This window comes from Nerophis lumbriciformis, linkage group LG02 (assembly GCF_033978685.3).
Source record: "Nerophis lumbriciformis linkage group LG02, RoL_Nlum_v2.1, whole genome shotgun sequence".
Classification (NCBI taxonomy): Eukaryota; Metazoa; Chordata; class Actinopteri; order Syngnathiformes; family Syngnathidae; genus Nerophis; species Nerophis lumbriciformis.
Genome location: NC_084549.2, coordinates 58744831 through 58760239, shown reverse-complemented (window position 1 = coordinate 58760239; position 15409 = coordinate 58744831). Strand labels below are relative to the sequence as shown.

Below are 15409 nucleotides of genomic sequence, written 5' to 3'. Positions count from 1 at the left end.
AAGAAAATTGGCGACATAGCACAAACAGTAACACACTTTTTCAGAGTTTAATGAAAACTATATGCATTATGGCCAGCGAAGAAAAATCCATAAATTAGCCGCACCGTTTTATAAGCCATAGTGTTCAAAGCGTAGGAAAAGAGTAGCGGCTTATCGTCTGGATTTTACAGTATAATGATAGTGTTTAATCGCCCAGCCCTCGTCTTCCTGTGGAGCAGAAACATGATACAATGCTCAAACCACAGTGTTGGATTCTACTGGACTTCTCTTCTGTGTGCCGAGGTCATCTTAAATGATTCACTTCTGTTCCATCAGGTGAAGAAGAACTACGAGGCTCTGCGGCAGAGGGAGGAGGAAGAAAGGATGGTGCAGAGCTCGCCCCCTAGAGGAGGGGAGGGCCCACAGGCGGTCAGTAAATGGGAGAAGGAGAGTCGTGAGGCTACCAGGGAGCTGCTGAAGGTTAAGGACAGACTCATCGAGGTGGAGAGGAACGTAAGTTAGCCCCTTCTGCCTTTGACACACCCCCGCTCTGATTATCCCCTCACTTACATAAAGACATTATTTGTTTTGTGTTTTTTTTTTTTTTCCTACCGCTCCCTAGAATGCCACGCTGCAGGCAGAGAAGGTGGCGCTACGGAGCCAGCTCAAACAACTGGAGGCGCAGAGCTCCAACCTGCAGGCTCAGATCGTGGCCGTGCAGAGGCAGACAGCCTCCTTGCAGGAGAACAACACCTCTCTGCAGACGCAGAACGCCAAGCTGCAGGTGACGGGGCCGCGGCCTGTATCACAGACACAACACATCGTGACAAGACTAATCTTTAAATATTTGTCGCTGTGATCCAGCGACTTGAGTTGCTTCCAAGCCAAAGGGTTAGCCTATTTAAAAGCTTTATAACTACATTAGCCAGGGGCCCTTTGGATTGCCCAGTCAGTGTAAAGCTGCCCCTCTTTGGCTCCGTCCCAACCCTGCCAGCCTGCTTAGTTCCCGCTATGGATTTAGACCTGAAGTCCTTGTTTGGCAAATTTTCAACCGCAGGCTTATGGGACACAAGGATTTACACTGACCGGCAGTTTTTCAGGGTGTGTCGCTCAAACGTCTGATTAGTTAAGAGGGTTGTTTGTGTTTCGGAGCATATGTTGTTGTATTTGACACTCGTTGACAAGGGATTTAATTACAGTTAAACTGGTTTGAATAAAAGCAAAGTACGGCAGACATCCAACATGGCATAAGTACAACACTCTTATTTGTTGATGGTCAATAATCAAACGACCACCTTAGACCTCAATACCTACCTCAAGCCAGACTGGGTGTAAGCAAACAAAATTATATAAGATCTTACATAAGCACAACAAATGGCAACCAGATTTGATGTTATTAAATATAAGCATCTTAACATGTCAAAGGGATTTTCCTTCATAAATGTAAACAGATGCCAAATGTACAATTTAGATCAGAACAGAATGAAACTTGTTTAGACACTACATAGAGTGAGCTACATAGAGACACAATGCATTTTAATTAGAGTTCCATCCATTTTCTACCGCTTGTCCCTTTTGGGGTCGCGGGGGGTGCTGGAGCCTATCTCAGCTACATTCGGGCTGAAGGCGGGGTACACCCTGGACAAGTCGCCATCTCATCACAGGGCCAACACAGATAGACAGACAACATTCACACTCACATTCACACACTAAGGCCTTTGAGAGATATTATTTTGGAAAATGCTCCATCCATCCATCCATTTTCTACCGCTTACTCCCGATCTTATTAAATAGTAATTGTAATTTAAATCATCAACAGTTTTATTTTTGTATAATTTTTAACTGAACATCGTCGTCGTCTCATTATTGATAATATTGTTGTCATATTTATTTTCATTGTTATTAATATTAGTAGTTTTAGTATTATTATTATTGTCGGATGTTGAAAAGCCTTCACTTCATAGATATTGAATAATTTTGTTTTATAATTTCAATATTTAACGTTTTATTATTGTTTTAAAAATACAAATGTGGGTTGTTGTTTTTTTTTACAAATATTATAAACAGGAGACATTGCCCCCTACAGTCTAAATCGTGTTTATTTAATTCTCACCCATTTTATAAAATCAATCCATCTATCCATTTTCTACCGCTTGTCCCTCTTGATAATACTAATTGTAATTTAAATCTATGGTGTATTTTTTTTCTTATTTCCAAGTGAACATCTTTAGAAAAACACTTGCCCATTATTTAAAAAAATATTATTACTTAATTCTTCTTATTATTATTATTGTCATTATTATTTTCATTATAATTTGTATTATTATTAATTAGTAGTAGTATTGTGGGAACGTTGAAAGACCTTTACAGCAAAGACCCGTCTCCGCTCGGGATGGTTTCCTGCTGACCCCACTATGGACTGGACTCTTACTATTATGTTGGATCCACTATGGACTGGACTCTCACAATATTATGTCAGACCCACTCGACATCCATTGCATTCGGTCTCCCCTAGAGGGAAGGGTTACCCACATATGCGGTCCTCTCCAAGGTTTCTCATAGTCATTCACATCGACGTCCCACTGGGGTGAGTTCCCTTATGTGGGCTCTGTACCGAGGATGTCGTTGTGGCTTGTGCAGCCCTTTGAGACACTTGTGATTTAGGGCTATATAAATAAACATTGATTGATTGATTGACATTGAAGATATTGAATAAATTAGTAATTTTTTTTATTTAACGTTTTATTATTGTATTTGAAAAAATAAGAATGTAGGTAAACAAAAGGTACACATAATTTAAATAGGGACACAGTGCCCCCTACAGGATCTGATTTAAAAACAGGATATACTGTAACAGGATTTTCCTGATAAAAATGTGGGTATAAATGTATAGCTATATGTATTTATTTGTTTACTATATATAATAAATATGTAACAGGATTTTCATGTTTTAATGTATTTATGCTTTTAAGACACTCACATTGACCCCGCTGTTCATCCAGGTGGAGAACTCCACCCTGAGCTCACAGGGCGTCGCCCTCATGGCCCAGAATGCTCAGCTGCAGAGCCAGCAGAGCAGCGTGGAAGGCGAGCGCGAGAGCGCACTAAGGGAGAAGGAGGAGCTCCGGTCCACCTACGAGCTCCTCCTCCGCGACCACGAGAAGCTGGCGGCACTCCACGATAGGCAGGCGACCGAGTATGAGGCCCTCATCGGGAAGCATGGCGGCCTGAAGAGCTCCCACAAGAGCCTGGAGCAGCAGCACCGAGACCTGGAGGACAAGTGAGGAGTCAGGTTTGGAAGCGCTGATAAGAACAGTGAAACTAAAAGATGTGTTTTATACTTGCAGGTACAAGCAGCTCCTACAGAGGAAAGGAGATTTGGAAGATCTGGAGAAGAATCTGAAGGAGCAGCAAGATAAAATTACCCTGGAGAACCAGAACCACCGAGCCACAGCCAACCAGTGCAAACTGCTCAAAGAGGAAAACGACAGGTCAGATCCACCTCCGAGTCTTCTGCAACGAGTCCTTCCAAAGTGTTAGCTACAATACTCTTTTACACACAGACTAAACACAACGTACCGCCAGCTACTGAAGGACAACGAGAGCCTCCAGGTGGATCACAAGAACATCAAGAGTCAGCTGAACAGTGCCAAGCTGGAGCAGACCAGGCTGGAGGCCGAGTTCTCCAAGCTGAAGGAGCAGTACCAGCAGCTGGACATCACCTCCACCAAGCTGACCAACAAGTGTGAGGTGAGTAGACTGGACAGTATTGACCTATAAAGTACTATATATTTATTAGAAAACAGTTTATTGCTATCGGATCTTTTTACCTTTACTTCTTGTTTTAATTTTTACTAAATAAATTATTTAATGCCAAGTCGTGCAATCCATTCACTCACATTAGCTCAAGGCATACTGCAGCGACTACACATCAGCATTTTGTCCCAGAAAATGCACTTTTATTTCCTGTCCTGATTTCTTCACCATCCTGTCTCGGCAGCGAGCTAGACCACTGAATTACTCTGATGTCGTTAAATCAATTCTTCAACTTAATTACCTCAAGACATAATGACTGCACAACTTACACAATTTAGCATGTCAGTATTTTGTCCCACCCAACAGAAAATGCACTTTCACTTCCTGTTCGGATTCTTTCAGCATCCCGTCTTGGCAGTGAACTAGACCATTGAATTACTTCAAAGTAGTTATATCAATGTGTTACCTTCATTCCTTCAAGACATGGCGACTACACAATTTACACAATTGAGCGTATCAGTATTTTGTCCCACCCAACCGAAAATGCACTTTTAATTCCTGTTCTGATTTCTTCAGCAGCCCATCTCGGCAGCGAACTCGAGCACTGAATTACTTTTAAGTAATTAAATCAATTCTTCACCTTCATTACCTCAAGACATGGCGACTACACAACTTACACAATTTAGTGTATAACTATTTTGTCCCAGCCAACAGAAAATGCAATTTTAATTCCTGTTCGGAGTTCTTCAGCAGGCCGTCTTGGCAGTGAGCTAGACAACTGAATTACTGCAAGTTAAATCAATTCTTCACCTTCATTCTTTCAAGACTTAACGATTAAACAACTTACACATTTTAGCGTGTCAGTATTTTGTCACACTCCACAAAAATACTCTTTTACTTTACTTCCTGTTCTGATTTCTTCCGCAGCCCAACTAAGCAGCAAACTATACCACTCAATTACTGCCAAGTATTTAAATTACTTCTTCACCTTCATTCCCTCAAGACATAGCGACTACACAACTCACAACATTGTGTCAGTATTTTGTTCACCCAGTAGAAAATGCACTTTTACTTCCTGTTCAGAGTTCTTCAGCAGCCCATCTCGGCAGCGAACTCGAGCACTGAATTACTTTTAAGTAATTAAATCAATTCTTCACCTTCATTACCTCAAGACATGGCGACTACACAACTTACACAATTTAGTGTATAACTATTTTGTCCCAGCCAACAGAAAATGCAATTTTAATTCCTGTTCGGAGTTCGGAGTAAAAAAAAAAAAATAAAAAAAAAATAAAGAGTTCTTCAGCAGGCCGTCTTGGCAGTGAGCTAGACAATTGAACTACTGCAAAGTAGGTAAATGAATTTTTTAACTTCATTCCTTCATGGCGTAGCGTCTACACAACTTACACAATTTAACATGTCAGTATTTTGTCCCACCCAACAGAAAACGCACCTTTACTTTTTTGTTTGGATTTCTTCAGCAGCCCATCTAAGCAGTGAACTACACCATTGAATTACTGCAAGTTAAATCAGTTCTTCACCTTCATTCCTTCAAGACTTAACGACTAAACAACTTACACCTTTTAGCTTGGCAGTATTTTGTCACACCCCACAAAAATACTCTTTTACTTTACTTCCTGTTCTGATTTCTTTCGCAGCCCAACTAAGCAGCAAACTAAACCACTCAATTACTGCCAAATATTTAAATTACTTCTTCACCTTCATTCCCTCAAGACATAGCGACTACACAACTCACAACATTGTGTCAGTATTTTGTTCCACCAAGTAGAAAATGCACTTTTACTTTCTGTTCTGATTTTTTTCAGCAACCCGTCTTGGCAGTGAGTTAGACAACTGAATTACTGCAAATTAATAAATTCAATTATTTACCTTCATTCCCTCAAGACATGGCGACTACACAACTTACACCATTTAGCAGGTCAATATTTTGTACCACCCAACAGAAAATGTACTTTTACTTCCTCTTCTGATTTTTCAGCAGCCCGTCTTGGCAGCGAGCTACACCACTGAATACTGTCAAGTAGTTAAATCACTTCGTCACCTTCATTCCCTCAACAACATAAATGCTGTTGATCAAAACATGACCTTTATTTGCACAACAAAACATGAACTTCCTGTTTTCTTTCAGCAGCCCGTCTAAGCGGCAAACAAGTTTACTTGAATTGCTTCCATGACTGTGTGTGTGTTTCAGCTGTTGAACCAGCTAAAGGGCAACCTGGAGGAGGAGAATCGTCATCTGCTGGACCAGATCCAGACCCTGATGCTTCAGAACCGCACCCTGCTGGAGCAGACCATGGAGAGCAAAGACCTGTTCCACGTGGAGCAGAGACAGTACATGTGAGCTCTGTCTTGACACCTAAATAAGGTAACAAGTAAGAGTTTGAAGTAAAAACTCATCACGCCTGTGGTCGCCCTCCATCCAGCGACAAGCTGAACGAGCTGAGGAGGCAGAAGGAGAAACTGGAGGAGAAGATCATGGACCAGTACAAGTTCTATGACCCCTCGCCTCCACGCAGGTGAACAGGACCTCCTTCTGGTGTCTAAATATGACAACGGGAAGCGATGCTTTCAGTATTAACAGCCCCCTCTTCTTTAGGCGGGGCAACTGGATCACTCTGAAGATGAAGAAGCTAATCAAGCCCAAAAGCCGGGAGAGGATGCGCTCCCTCACGCTGACGCCGTCACGTTCCGAATGCGGCGACGGTTTCCTGTCTTTTCCCCCGGACAGCCAGGACAGCTCGTCCATCGGCTCCGGTTCCAACTCGCTAGACGACACTCTCACGCAAAAGAGGAGCAGCAGTGAGTAAACACACACAACCTCAACCAATAAAGTGCCAAGACTCCACATCTTCAGCACCATGACTAATCTTTTTCCCAACTCGGTGCCTTTTAATGTGTGCAAGCTCCTGCCCCTTTAACCACACCTTTTTATTTCTCTCTCTGCATAAGGGAGGAAAGGGCAGCGGTGCCTTGCCCAAGGGCAAGGCTCAACCAATGGTATGCTGCGGACAGGGCGGGTGGGCGGGGTTTGCGAGCCGACTGTCACCTCTCTCAGGGCATGTTTTCGTGAGTCCATTGTCTGTGAGGGTCAGCTGTTCTTACGGCTGAGCTGCGCCAGGCCTCGAGGTTGACTCTTTTACTTCTGTTTCTTTTTTAATTTAGAGCATTTTTTCCAAAAATTCTCAGTCAACCTGCTGACCTGTGCAGTTCACCTGTAAATAGGAAACACTCTTAGTGAGCTCCATATTCATTATTAAATGGTGCAAAGCATCGCATCCCGTTTAATAAAAACCCACGTTAGACTCTTTAAAAAAAGCTTCATATGTGTTTGAATTTTGGAGCATTTTTTAAATATCTGTTTATGGAAGTGAAAAATTGCAGTAAAAAAAGAAATAAAGAAGCATGTTGCTTTGAGAAGACAACACAGTATTTTATTTAGTATACCGTATTTTCTGGACTATAAACCGCACCAGTACATAAGCTGTACCCACTACATTTTAGAAGAAAAAAAATGTTTTTCATATTTTAGCCGCAGATACATACCGTTTTTAAATGAAATACTTACTCAGAAAAGTTATGTGAGTGTTTATTTTACATACCTTCAATGTTTCTAACGGTGCGTGTAACACGGCAGTAAAACAGATGATCTAACAAAACAAAAAAGGCATTGATGGCTTTATTTATCCTTTATGAGAGCAATAAGATGTTGTCGTTTTTTAATAAGGTTCAATATGTTTATCAGGATTCTTCTTCCTTGTACTTTGTAAACACTTTGAGTTTCAACAGTTTCTTAAAGTGGATCATTTTAGTACATTGTTTGAGGTTTTTTTTGCTTAAAGCAGCTCTAAGTGACTTTTCAACCTCCATAAGATATTTAGACTTATTTATTTAAGACTTACAACTAGTGGAATGACACCTCTGTCATGACCTGTATCATTTTTACTGGCAGTTAGCAACTTTGAGGAGGTTGGCAGGAACCTTGCCACATAAAAAACTACAAATGTGCTGACTTGCTTTACGGCATACGTCACTCCTAATTTTTCCATTCGTTAAAAAGAGCCTATGTGCCGCCAGAAAACTAAAAGAATTAGCAGAAGAACGCCTTCGTGCAAATACTGCTATCATGGTCGAAGCTCCAAAACAACCAAAGAAACGAAAAGTTTTGTCTGAGGAGACAAAGAAAGAAAAAGGGGGGTTACCCGGATAAAAGGACAGTGAAGGATCAACTTTCACTCGCTGTGATTAGCTCAAAGATGAGGAGGGATTTTCGGCCGACGCTACCTTGGCTTTGTTCCTGCTAATCTAGTAAGTGACTTTCGATGCTCAAATCAAAACGATAATTCTAATGTTAGCTATCGGACATTTGCGTGGTAGCAATAAATAGCCACCAGCTTGATAGTTCGCAGTTGCACATTACTTCCTTCGGAAAAAATTTCCCATCGGTCGTTATTTGCTTCGGACCTGCATCCGCCCCGATACATTCTTGGTAGTAGCGTCATATTTGTAGCACAATCCAGGATCATTTCTTCATAGTGTCTGCTATTTAACATCAGCATAGTTATTAGAGACGGAATATTTGTAATCTGTGCCAATACTACAGCGGACATCATGTCAAGCTCAGACGCTCTATACGCTAATGAGGTCTTCTTCTGGCAAAACACTACCACTTTGGTCCACTGGCGCCACCAAAATCAACCAAAACTGAAAGTTCTTAAGCAGGGCTTTAGTTCATTCCATATTTTAGCCCTTAGCAAAGAATAATTCATAGATTAGGCGCACCTTTGTATAAGTCGCAGGGTTTAAGGCTTGGGGAAAAAAGTAACGGCTTATAGTCCGGAAAATACGTTTTTTATAGACTTCATGATTGCACCCTTTAATATACTGCTGTCATTTGTGTGTCGTGTTGTCGTGGTGATGCATTGGACTGTACAAGTTGTGATGCTCAGTTTAGAAATGATGGCCGTTTACACAACTGGTGTGTGTGTGTGTGTGTGTGTGTTTCCGAGTGTGTATAATCTGTTTGAAAGGATTACCTAGCACAGGGGCGTCCAAACTTTTTCTACCAAGGGCCACATACTGAAAAGTCAAAGCATGCGGAGGCCATTTTGAAATGTTTTACTCTATAAAAAATGCTAAAAACAGAAATGATGTGTATTTAAAGTTGGGCTGTCAAATGATGACGAGCGTACCACACCATCAATTTTCTAAACCAGACTGAAGTTTCGTCTCTTTACTTCATACTTCAGAACCGACTCCCACACTTGCCGTCAGGGTGCGCAATACAACGTAAACCGTTGGCCAACCAAAAAGTAACCACAGAACACTGTACGGTTTAGTGTTCTGTGGTTACTTTTTGGTTGACCAAGCGGACGTGACGACAGGCTGTCCTCACTCAGGTCCGCACGGACCTGGAGGGGGCGTGCCTTAAGTCCGGCTGGAAATCGGGAGAAATTCGGGAGAATGGTTGTCCCGGGAGATTTTCGGGAGAGGCACTGAAATTTGGGAGTCTCCCGGAAAATTCGGGAGGGTTGGCAAGTATGTCCCGATCCAGTATTGATATCGGCTATAAGCCTGATATCAGCTAAAAAATCTGTATTCTATCGGCTTGTACTTTGATATAGGCGCTCCGATAAAAGCAGTCCTGCAGCGCGTTTATTTGTGCAAAGCTGAACAGCTAGTTAACATCCAAACGTCCTCGAAAAAACACACAATGTTGGTCTTTTCTTCTATTTTAGTCATTTACAAAAGATAAACATGATAAGCTATAGGCCACTGGGAGCAAGCAGCAGCTACACAACAGCTAAGCACACAATAGCACACAAGCTAGACATACGTAATAAGTGTCCTTCATTGAACACTATTGCCGTCTAAAATGGCACATTTGTCAATATAAACAAGTATCAAATAATAATTATAGTTGCATATTACTTATACAAAGTCTCCAAGGCAGACGCGTATTAGAAAGTATCCAGTAACAAACGTGTCCGCATCATTCAATTTATTGCACCGTGACCTTAACTTCATGAATTATTGTGGCTGCCAAAAAATGATTACTAGACTTAAACGTAAAGGGGGTTATATTATAATTTTTTTCTACATGTAAAACACTTCCTTGTGGTCTACATAACATGCAACATTGGTTCTTTGGAGAAAATGTTTCATAGATTATGTTTTACAGACCGTCTTCAAGCCGCTTTCTGTTCATCTCTTCAGGATGCTCTGTTTTATGGGCGGTCTTACATGCCTTCACTTCGACAGCGTCTTCTCCCCGTCATCCATGTTGCAGTTTTTAGCGCTTCCATAGCGAGTCTACTGACATAATACTTATAAGAACTAAATGCTATTTTGTATTAGAAAGGGCAACAGCCGAGGATACATGTGCACGTACGAGCCAGTCTGCCTCACAACAAGAGGACAGAGAAAAAGAAGGAACTTATTTGACTACAACGTCAGACTACAATGCGCAAAGCACTTTGGGTAAATCCGCTGACTTCACAACTGGACAAACATCACAAATCGGCTCGTTTGGAGTAAGAATGAAGGAAGGAAAGATTGTTTTATAAATATCTCCGCCATGCCTCCTTGGTTTGATTTCACATATTCAAGGCTTATGCAGATCGCAAACACACAAAAACGGGTACCAAGAGGTAAGAAAAATTGGTTTTAGATAATACAAAAATAATGGGGCGGCATGGCTCAGTTGGTAAAGATGCCAAGCCAGCAACTTGAGGGTTCCAGGTTCGAACCCCGCTTCCGCTATCTTAGTTACTGCTGTTGTGTCCTTGAGCAAGACACTTTACCCACCTGCTCCTTGTGCCACCCACACTGGTTTAATGTCGCTTCAAGATGTAGATAATGGCTTTCACTATGTAAAGCGCTTTGAGTCTCTAGAGATAAGTACAATATAAATATAATACACTTCACACACAATAGGTAGCATAAGTCAAAAATAATAAAAGTTTGTATGATTCCTGCTGATATCGTATCAAATCAATATCGGTATCGGCCAATACCCAAGTCTCCAATATCAGTATAGTATTGGAAGTGAAAAAGTTGCATCGGGACAGCCCCAGTAAAGATATCAATTTATCGATATATTTAAGACATGTATCTTTGAACATGCGAAAGGGTCTACAATGAAATGGACGGTGATAACTAAGCAGCGTACTGGTTTCATTATTGAGACTCCCTCCCTTGCAACGCCCCTGAAAGACCGCCACACATAACCGCAGCAATACAAATATTTTTAAAATCTTTTTTCATGTGATTCTAGCATAATTGGATGAGTATGTATGTATTTTGTACAGTTTGCGCTTGATTTACTCAAGGTTTGCGTGTACTAAAACACAAACCTGATAGCACACGCAATGCTGATCTACTAAAGTGCGTTGCGCCTGTTAAGTGAGCAGAATAAGGCGTGCAATCCATTCTGTGTCTCTGTCTTTATTAATACGCAAAATATATGCTGACCATCAAAACACCCACAATACTGGGAGGAGAAGGTCCCAATGTAATTATTTAGCACGCGCAATGTGACTTATCAGCAAGTTTTGGGAGCAACTCTTTAGCATTTTATTTAGTACGTGTCAGAAGGGCGTGCCAACTGACAGCAGGATCAGTGCCCGTGCTGCACAGACAGACGATGGACAGAGAATCCGACTAAAGTATTATTCAGCAACATCATTTTATAATTGTATAGCTGCTAGAGGATTTAAGGGGCTGACTTAAACAATTTCAGTCCTTTTTAATGACCTTTTTTTTCCCACATACAATATATTAGAGGTGTGGGGAAAAATCGATTCGAATTCGAATCGCGATTCTTACGTTATGCGATTCAGAATCGATTCTCATTTTTATAAAATCGATTTTTTTTGTGATTTTTTTAATATATTTTTTATTTTATTTTTATTTTTTAATTAATCAATCCAATAAAACAATACACAGCAATACCATAACAATGCAATCCAATTCCAAAACCAAACCCGACCCAGCAACACTCAGAACTGCAATAAACAGAGCAATTGAGAGGAGACACAAACACGACACAGAACAAACCAAAAGTAGTGAAACAAAAATGAATATTATCAACAACAGTATCAATATTAGTTACAATTTCAACATAGCAGTGATTAAAAATCTCTCATTGACATTATCATTAGACATTTATAAAAAATTAAAAAAAATTAACAATAGTGTCACAGTGGCTTACACTTGCATCGCATCTCATAAGCTTGACAACACACTGTGTCCAATATTTTCACAAAGATAAAATGAGTCATATTTTTGGTTCATTTAATAGTTAAAACAAATTTACATTATTGCAATCAGTTGATAATACATTGTCTTTTACAATTATAAAAGCTTTTTACAAAAATCTACTACTCTGTTTGCATGTCAGCAGACTGGGGTAGATCCTGCTGAAATCCTATGTATTGAATGAATAGAGAATCGTTTTGAATCGGGAAAATATCGTTTTTTAATCGAGAATCGCGTTGAATCGAAAAAAAAAAAATCGATTTTTAATCGAATCGTGACCCCAAGAATCGATATTGAATCGAATCGTGGGACACCCAAAGATTCACAGCCCTACAATATATACTATTAAAATATTTCGTATTGAGTATGCAGTTTTAGCATCTTGAGCGGGGTAAATGCAGCCTCTCCACTGAACGCACCTTCAGCGGTAGAAACAAAAGTGCTTTCACTGTAGGTGCACTGCACGACTGCTGCTAAAATGCCCACAAAAAGTGGTAGATGTCTCCTGCATGTTTGTAAACATAGCAAAACGCCACAGGTAGGAGCATGATAACATGAATGTGCAGTACTTTTCCTGAGGGAACTCTCCTGAAGGAATCAATAAAGTACTACCTATCTACTAGTATTCAGTGTCCTAGTGGTTAGAGTGTCCGCCCTGAGATCGGTAGATTGTGAGTTCAAACCCCGGCCGAGTCATACCAAAGACTATAAAAATGGGACCCATTACCTCCCTGCTTGGCACTCAGCATCAAGGGTTGGAATTGGGGGTTCAATCACCAAAAATTATTTCCGGGCGCTGCCACCGCTGCTGCCCACTGCTCCCCTCACCTCCCAGGGGGTGATCAAGGGTATGGGTCAAATGCAGAGGACAAATTTCACCACACCTAGTCATTGGTACTTTAACTTAACTTTAACTTAACCATCTATCTAATTGAGTGTCTCTGTGGTGATACCCCGTATAGTACACGCAAAATCCTCAAAACCACTTTCCAATTGCAGTCTTAGTAAATCGTACGCAACACGCCCACTAACAGTACACGCTATTTTATTTTTTACACAGGCTGTTGAGCGCGTGGTGTTTGGATCTTAGTAAATCAGGCCCTACACTGCAAAAAGTCAGTGTTCAAAAACAAGGAAAAAAATACAAAAATGAGGGGTATTTTACTTGGACTAAAGAAAATTATCTGCCAATAGAACAAGAAAATTTGGCTTGTCAAGACTTTCCAAAACAAGTAAAATTAGCTAACTTCAATGAACCCAAAAATACCTTAAAATAAGTATATTCTCACTAATAACAAGTGCACTTTTCTTGGTAGAAAAAAAAAAATATGAGAGCTTTTTTCTCAATATGTTGAATAATATTCTTAAATTAACTAAATGCTAGTGCCATTATCTTGAGATAATGATATGCGCTCGGCAATACATTTCTTGAAACCAGCAAACTTACACTAAAAACTAGTTAATTGTTCTTAATGGAAAGGCAACAAGGCAACCGCTTGTTGTCTACAAGCTGCTCAGGCAAATCATATTGTCTAAAAATGCATTTTCCCATCCATAACATGACATCATCGCGCCAAGTGCATGCTCTTTCAGTCAATTAGTGCGCAAGGAATATATATATATATATATATATATATATATATATATATATATACAGCCCGGCCCCCAGCCACATTTTTTTTTTACTGTAATTTTTAAGAATTTACCTGAATATGCATTAACTATTTCTGTTCAAAATAGTTTGAAATGTCACATGTTAAATGTTTAAATATTAAGTTTAGTACGTATTTCTCCTGTTTCATTGAAAATAAAACAGCAAAGTCCATTTGGCTGTCATCTGTTTTAATTATGAGACACAATTGTGTCAAAGTCATGATTTTTTTGTTCATGCTTGAAATAAGAAATTATTACTTTGAAAAAGTAGTTTTATACTTGTGAGTGTTGATGACACAGCTTTGCATCAGTTGATATTCTAGTTTCAAGCATGTTTTACTCAATATAGGTCATAACATCTCTGTAATATCTTACTGAGATCATTTAGGACCAAAACCCTTAAAACAAGTAAAACACTCTAACATAAAATCTGCTTAGTGAGAAGAATTATCTTATCAGACAGAAAATAAGCAAATATCACCCTTATTTGAGATATTTCATCTTATTTAGATTTCAGTTTTTCTCGTGTAAGTGTTCAGTGAGAGTGACTGATGTGTTTATTTAGACATCAGTTCACTAAAACTCGACTTACATCACAGTCTAGAAACAAAATGTGTGCTTAACTTGAGGACCACGTTGTGTAATAATGTTTATTATTGTTATGATTGTGGTGTGCAGTGGCGTAGAAGTTGTGAAGGAGCATAAAATGCCGACATTGCGGCGGCCATGTTGTGGTTGTAGCATGTGTGTCAGCTGTGCAGGGCCTCGGCTCGTCCCTGCTGCCTCTTTTTGTGACAACGTTAACACAACATCCCTCTGTTGTACCCCCCCACAACCCCCACCCTTTTTTTTCTTGTCCTCCACCTCTCCTCTGCCCAACTCTGTCGCTCCGACCCCCGTGTCCCACCGCCCGTGCATTTTGGTGTGACAGCTTTAAAAAGGTTGCCTTTCATGAGGAACAGATCCAAGGACAAGGACAAGGCCAAGGCCATCTACCGGCGCTCCATGTGTAAGACCTCTGTTAGCCGCCAACGCTAGCCTTCCTCGCCTCCTCTCCCTCCCGCCGCCAAGAGGGGCGGCTCACTGGTGTTGACATGAACTTCTGCGCTGAACATCCGTGAACCGTCCGCTTGTGACCCTTGACCCCCTTGTGTCGCCGCCTCCACTTCCTTCCGTAGACACCGATGTAGTGGTTAACGTAGACAAGATCAGGACTAACCTTGTAGATGGAGAACACTCTTCAGTCTGTCCAGATGATTGCGCTTGTGTTGAACAAACTGTGTGTCGACTCCGTGTTGGAACCAGTGAGCAGCTTTGTGCTTCGCTTGGTGCTGATTGGATGAAAGAGCTGGTGTGTGTGTGTGTGTGTGTGTGTGTGTGTGTGTGTGTGTGTGTGTGTGTGTGTGTGTGTGTGTGTGTGTGTGTGTGTGTGTGTGTGTGTGTGTGTGTGTGTGTGTGTGTGTGTGTGTGTGTGTGTGTGTGTGTGTGTTCTGGCAATGCTTACTTAATGGGGACATCGCTCTGTTTACACAGTCACCTTTAGGGGACCTCTAACGGTATAAGGACAAAAAAAACAGGTCCCCTAAAGGGAAACCTTTTTAAATGATAGTCAGATCCATTCTGAAGATGCCTAAGTGATTTTTAAGCGTTGGCCCATAAAACATGTTTACTGGTTAGTAGAGATGTCCGATAATATCGGCCTGCCGATATTATCGGCCGATAAAGGCTTTAAAATGTAATATCG

General features: G+C 40.7%; 1 protein-coding gene and 1 long non-coding RNA gene across 4 annotated transcripts in view; one reads left to right on the top strand and one right to left on the bottom strand.

Moving 5' to 3' along the window:
- ccdc88ab (coiled-coil domain containing 88Ab) overlaps positions 1 to 15409 on the top strand; it is a 185327-nt gene that overhangs the window by 152009 nt on the left and 17909 nt on the right. Inside the window, exons 24-33 of one of the 3 annotated variants that reach the window (XM_061965665.2) lie at positions 316 to 492; positions 602 to 763; positions 2982 to 3259; positions 3327 to 3470; positions 3543 to 3729; positions 5948 to 6093; positions 6180 to 6272; positions 6353 to 6555; positions 6706 to 6753; positions 14597 to 14674. In XM_061965665.2, coding sequence (XP_061821649.2) covers positions 316 to 492; positions 602 to 763; positions 2982 to 3259; positions 3327 to 3470; positions 3543 to 3729; positions 5948 to 6093; positions 6180 to 6272; positions 6353 to 6555; positions 6706 to 6753; positions 14597 to 14674 — 1516 coding nt within the window. The remainder of the gene's footprint in view (positions 1 to 315; positions 493 to 601; positions 764 to 2981; positions 3260 to 3326; positions 3471 to 3542; positions 3730 to 5947; positions 6094 to 6179; positions 6273 to 6352; positions 6556 to 6705; positions 6754 to 14596; positions 14675 to 15409) is intronic. The other 2 variants (XM_072911819.1, XM_072911820.1) reach the window with 2 other exon arrangements.
- LOC140676673 (uncharacterized) lies at positions 3111 to 15205 on the bottom strand. The gene is made up of 3 exons (XR_012048593.1): positions 14885 to 15205; positions 3325 to 3378; positions 3111 to 3248 (listed from the first exon to the last, which is right to left on the bottom strand). It is a non-coding gene; the product is annotated as an uncharacterized lncRNA (long non-coding RNA).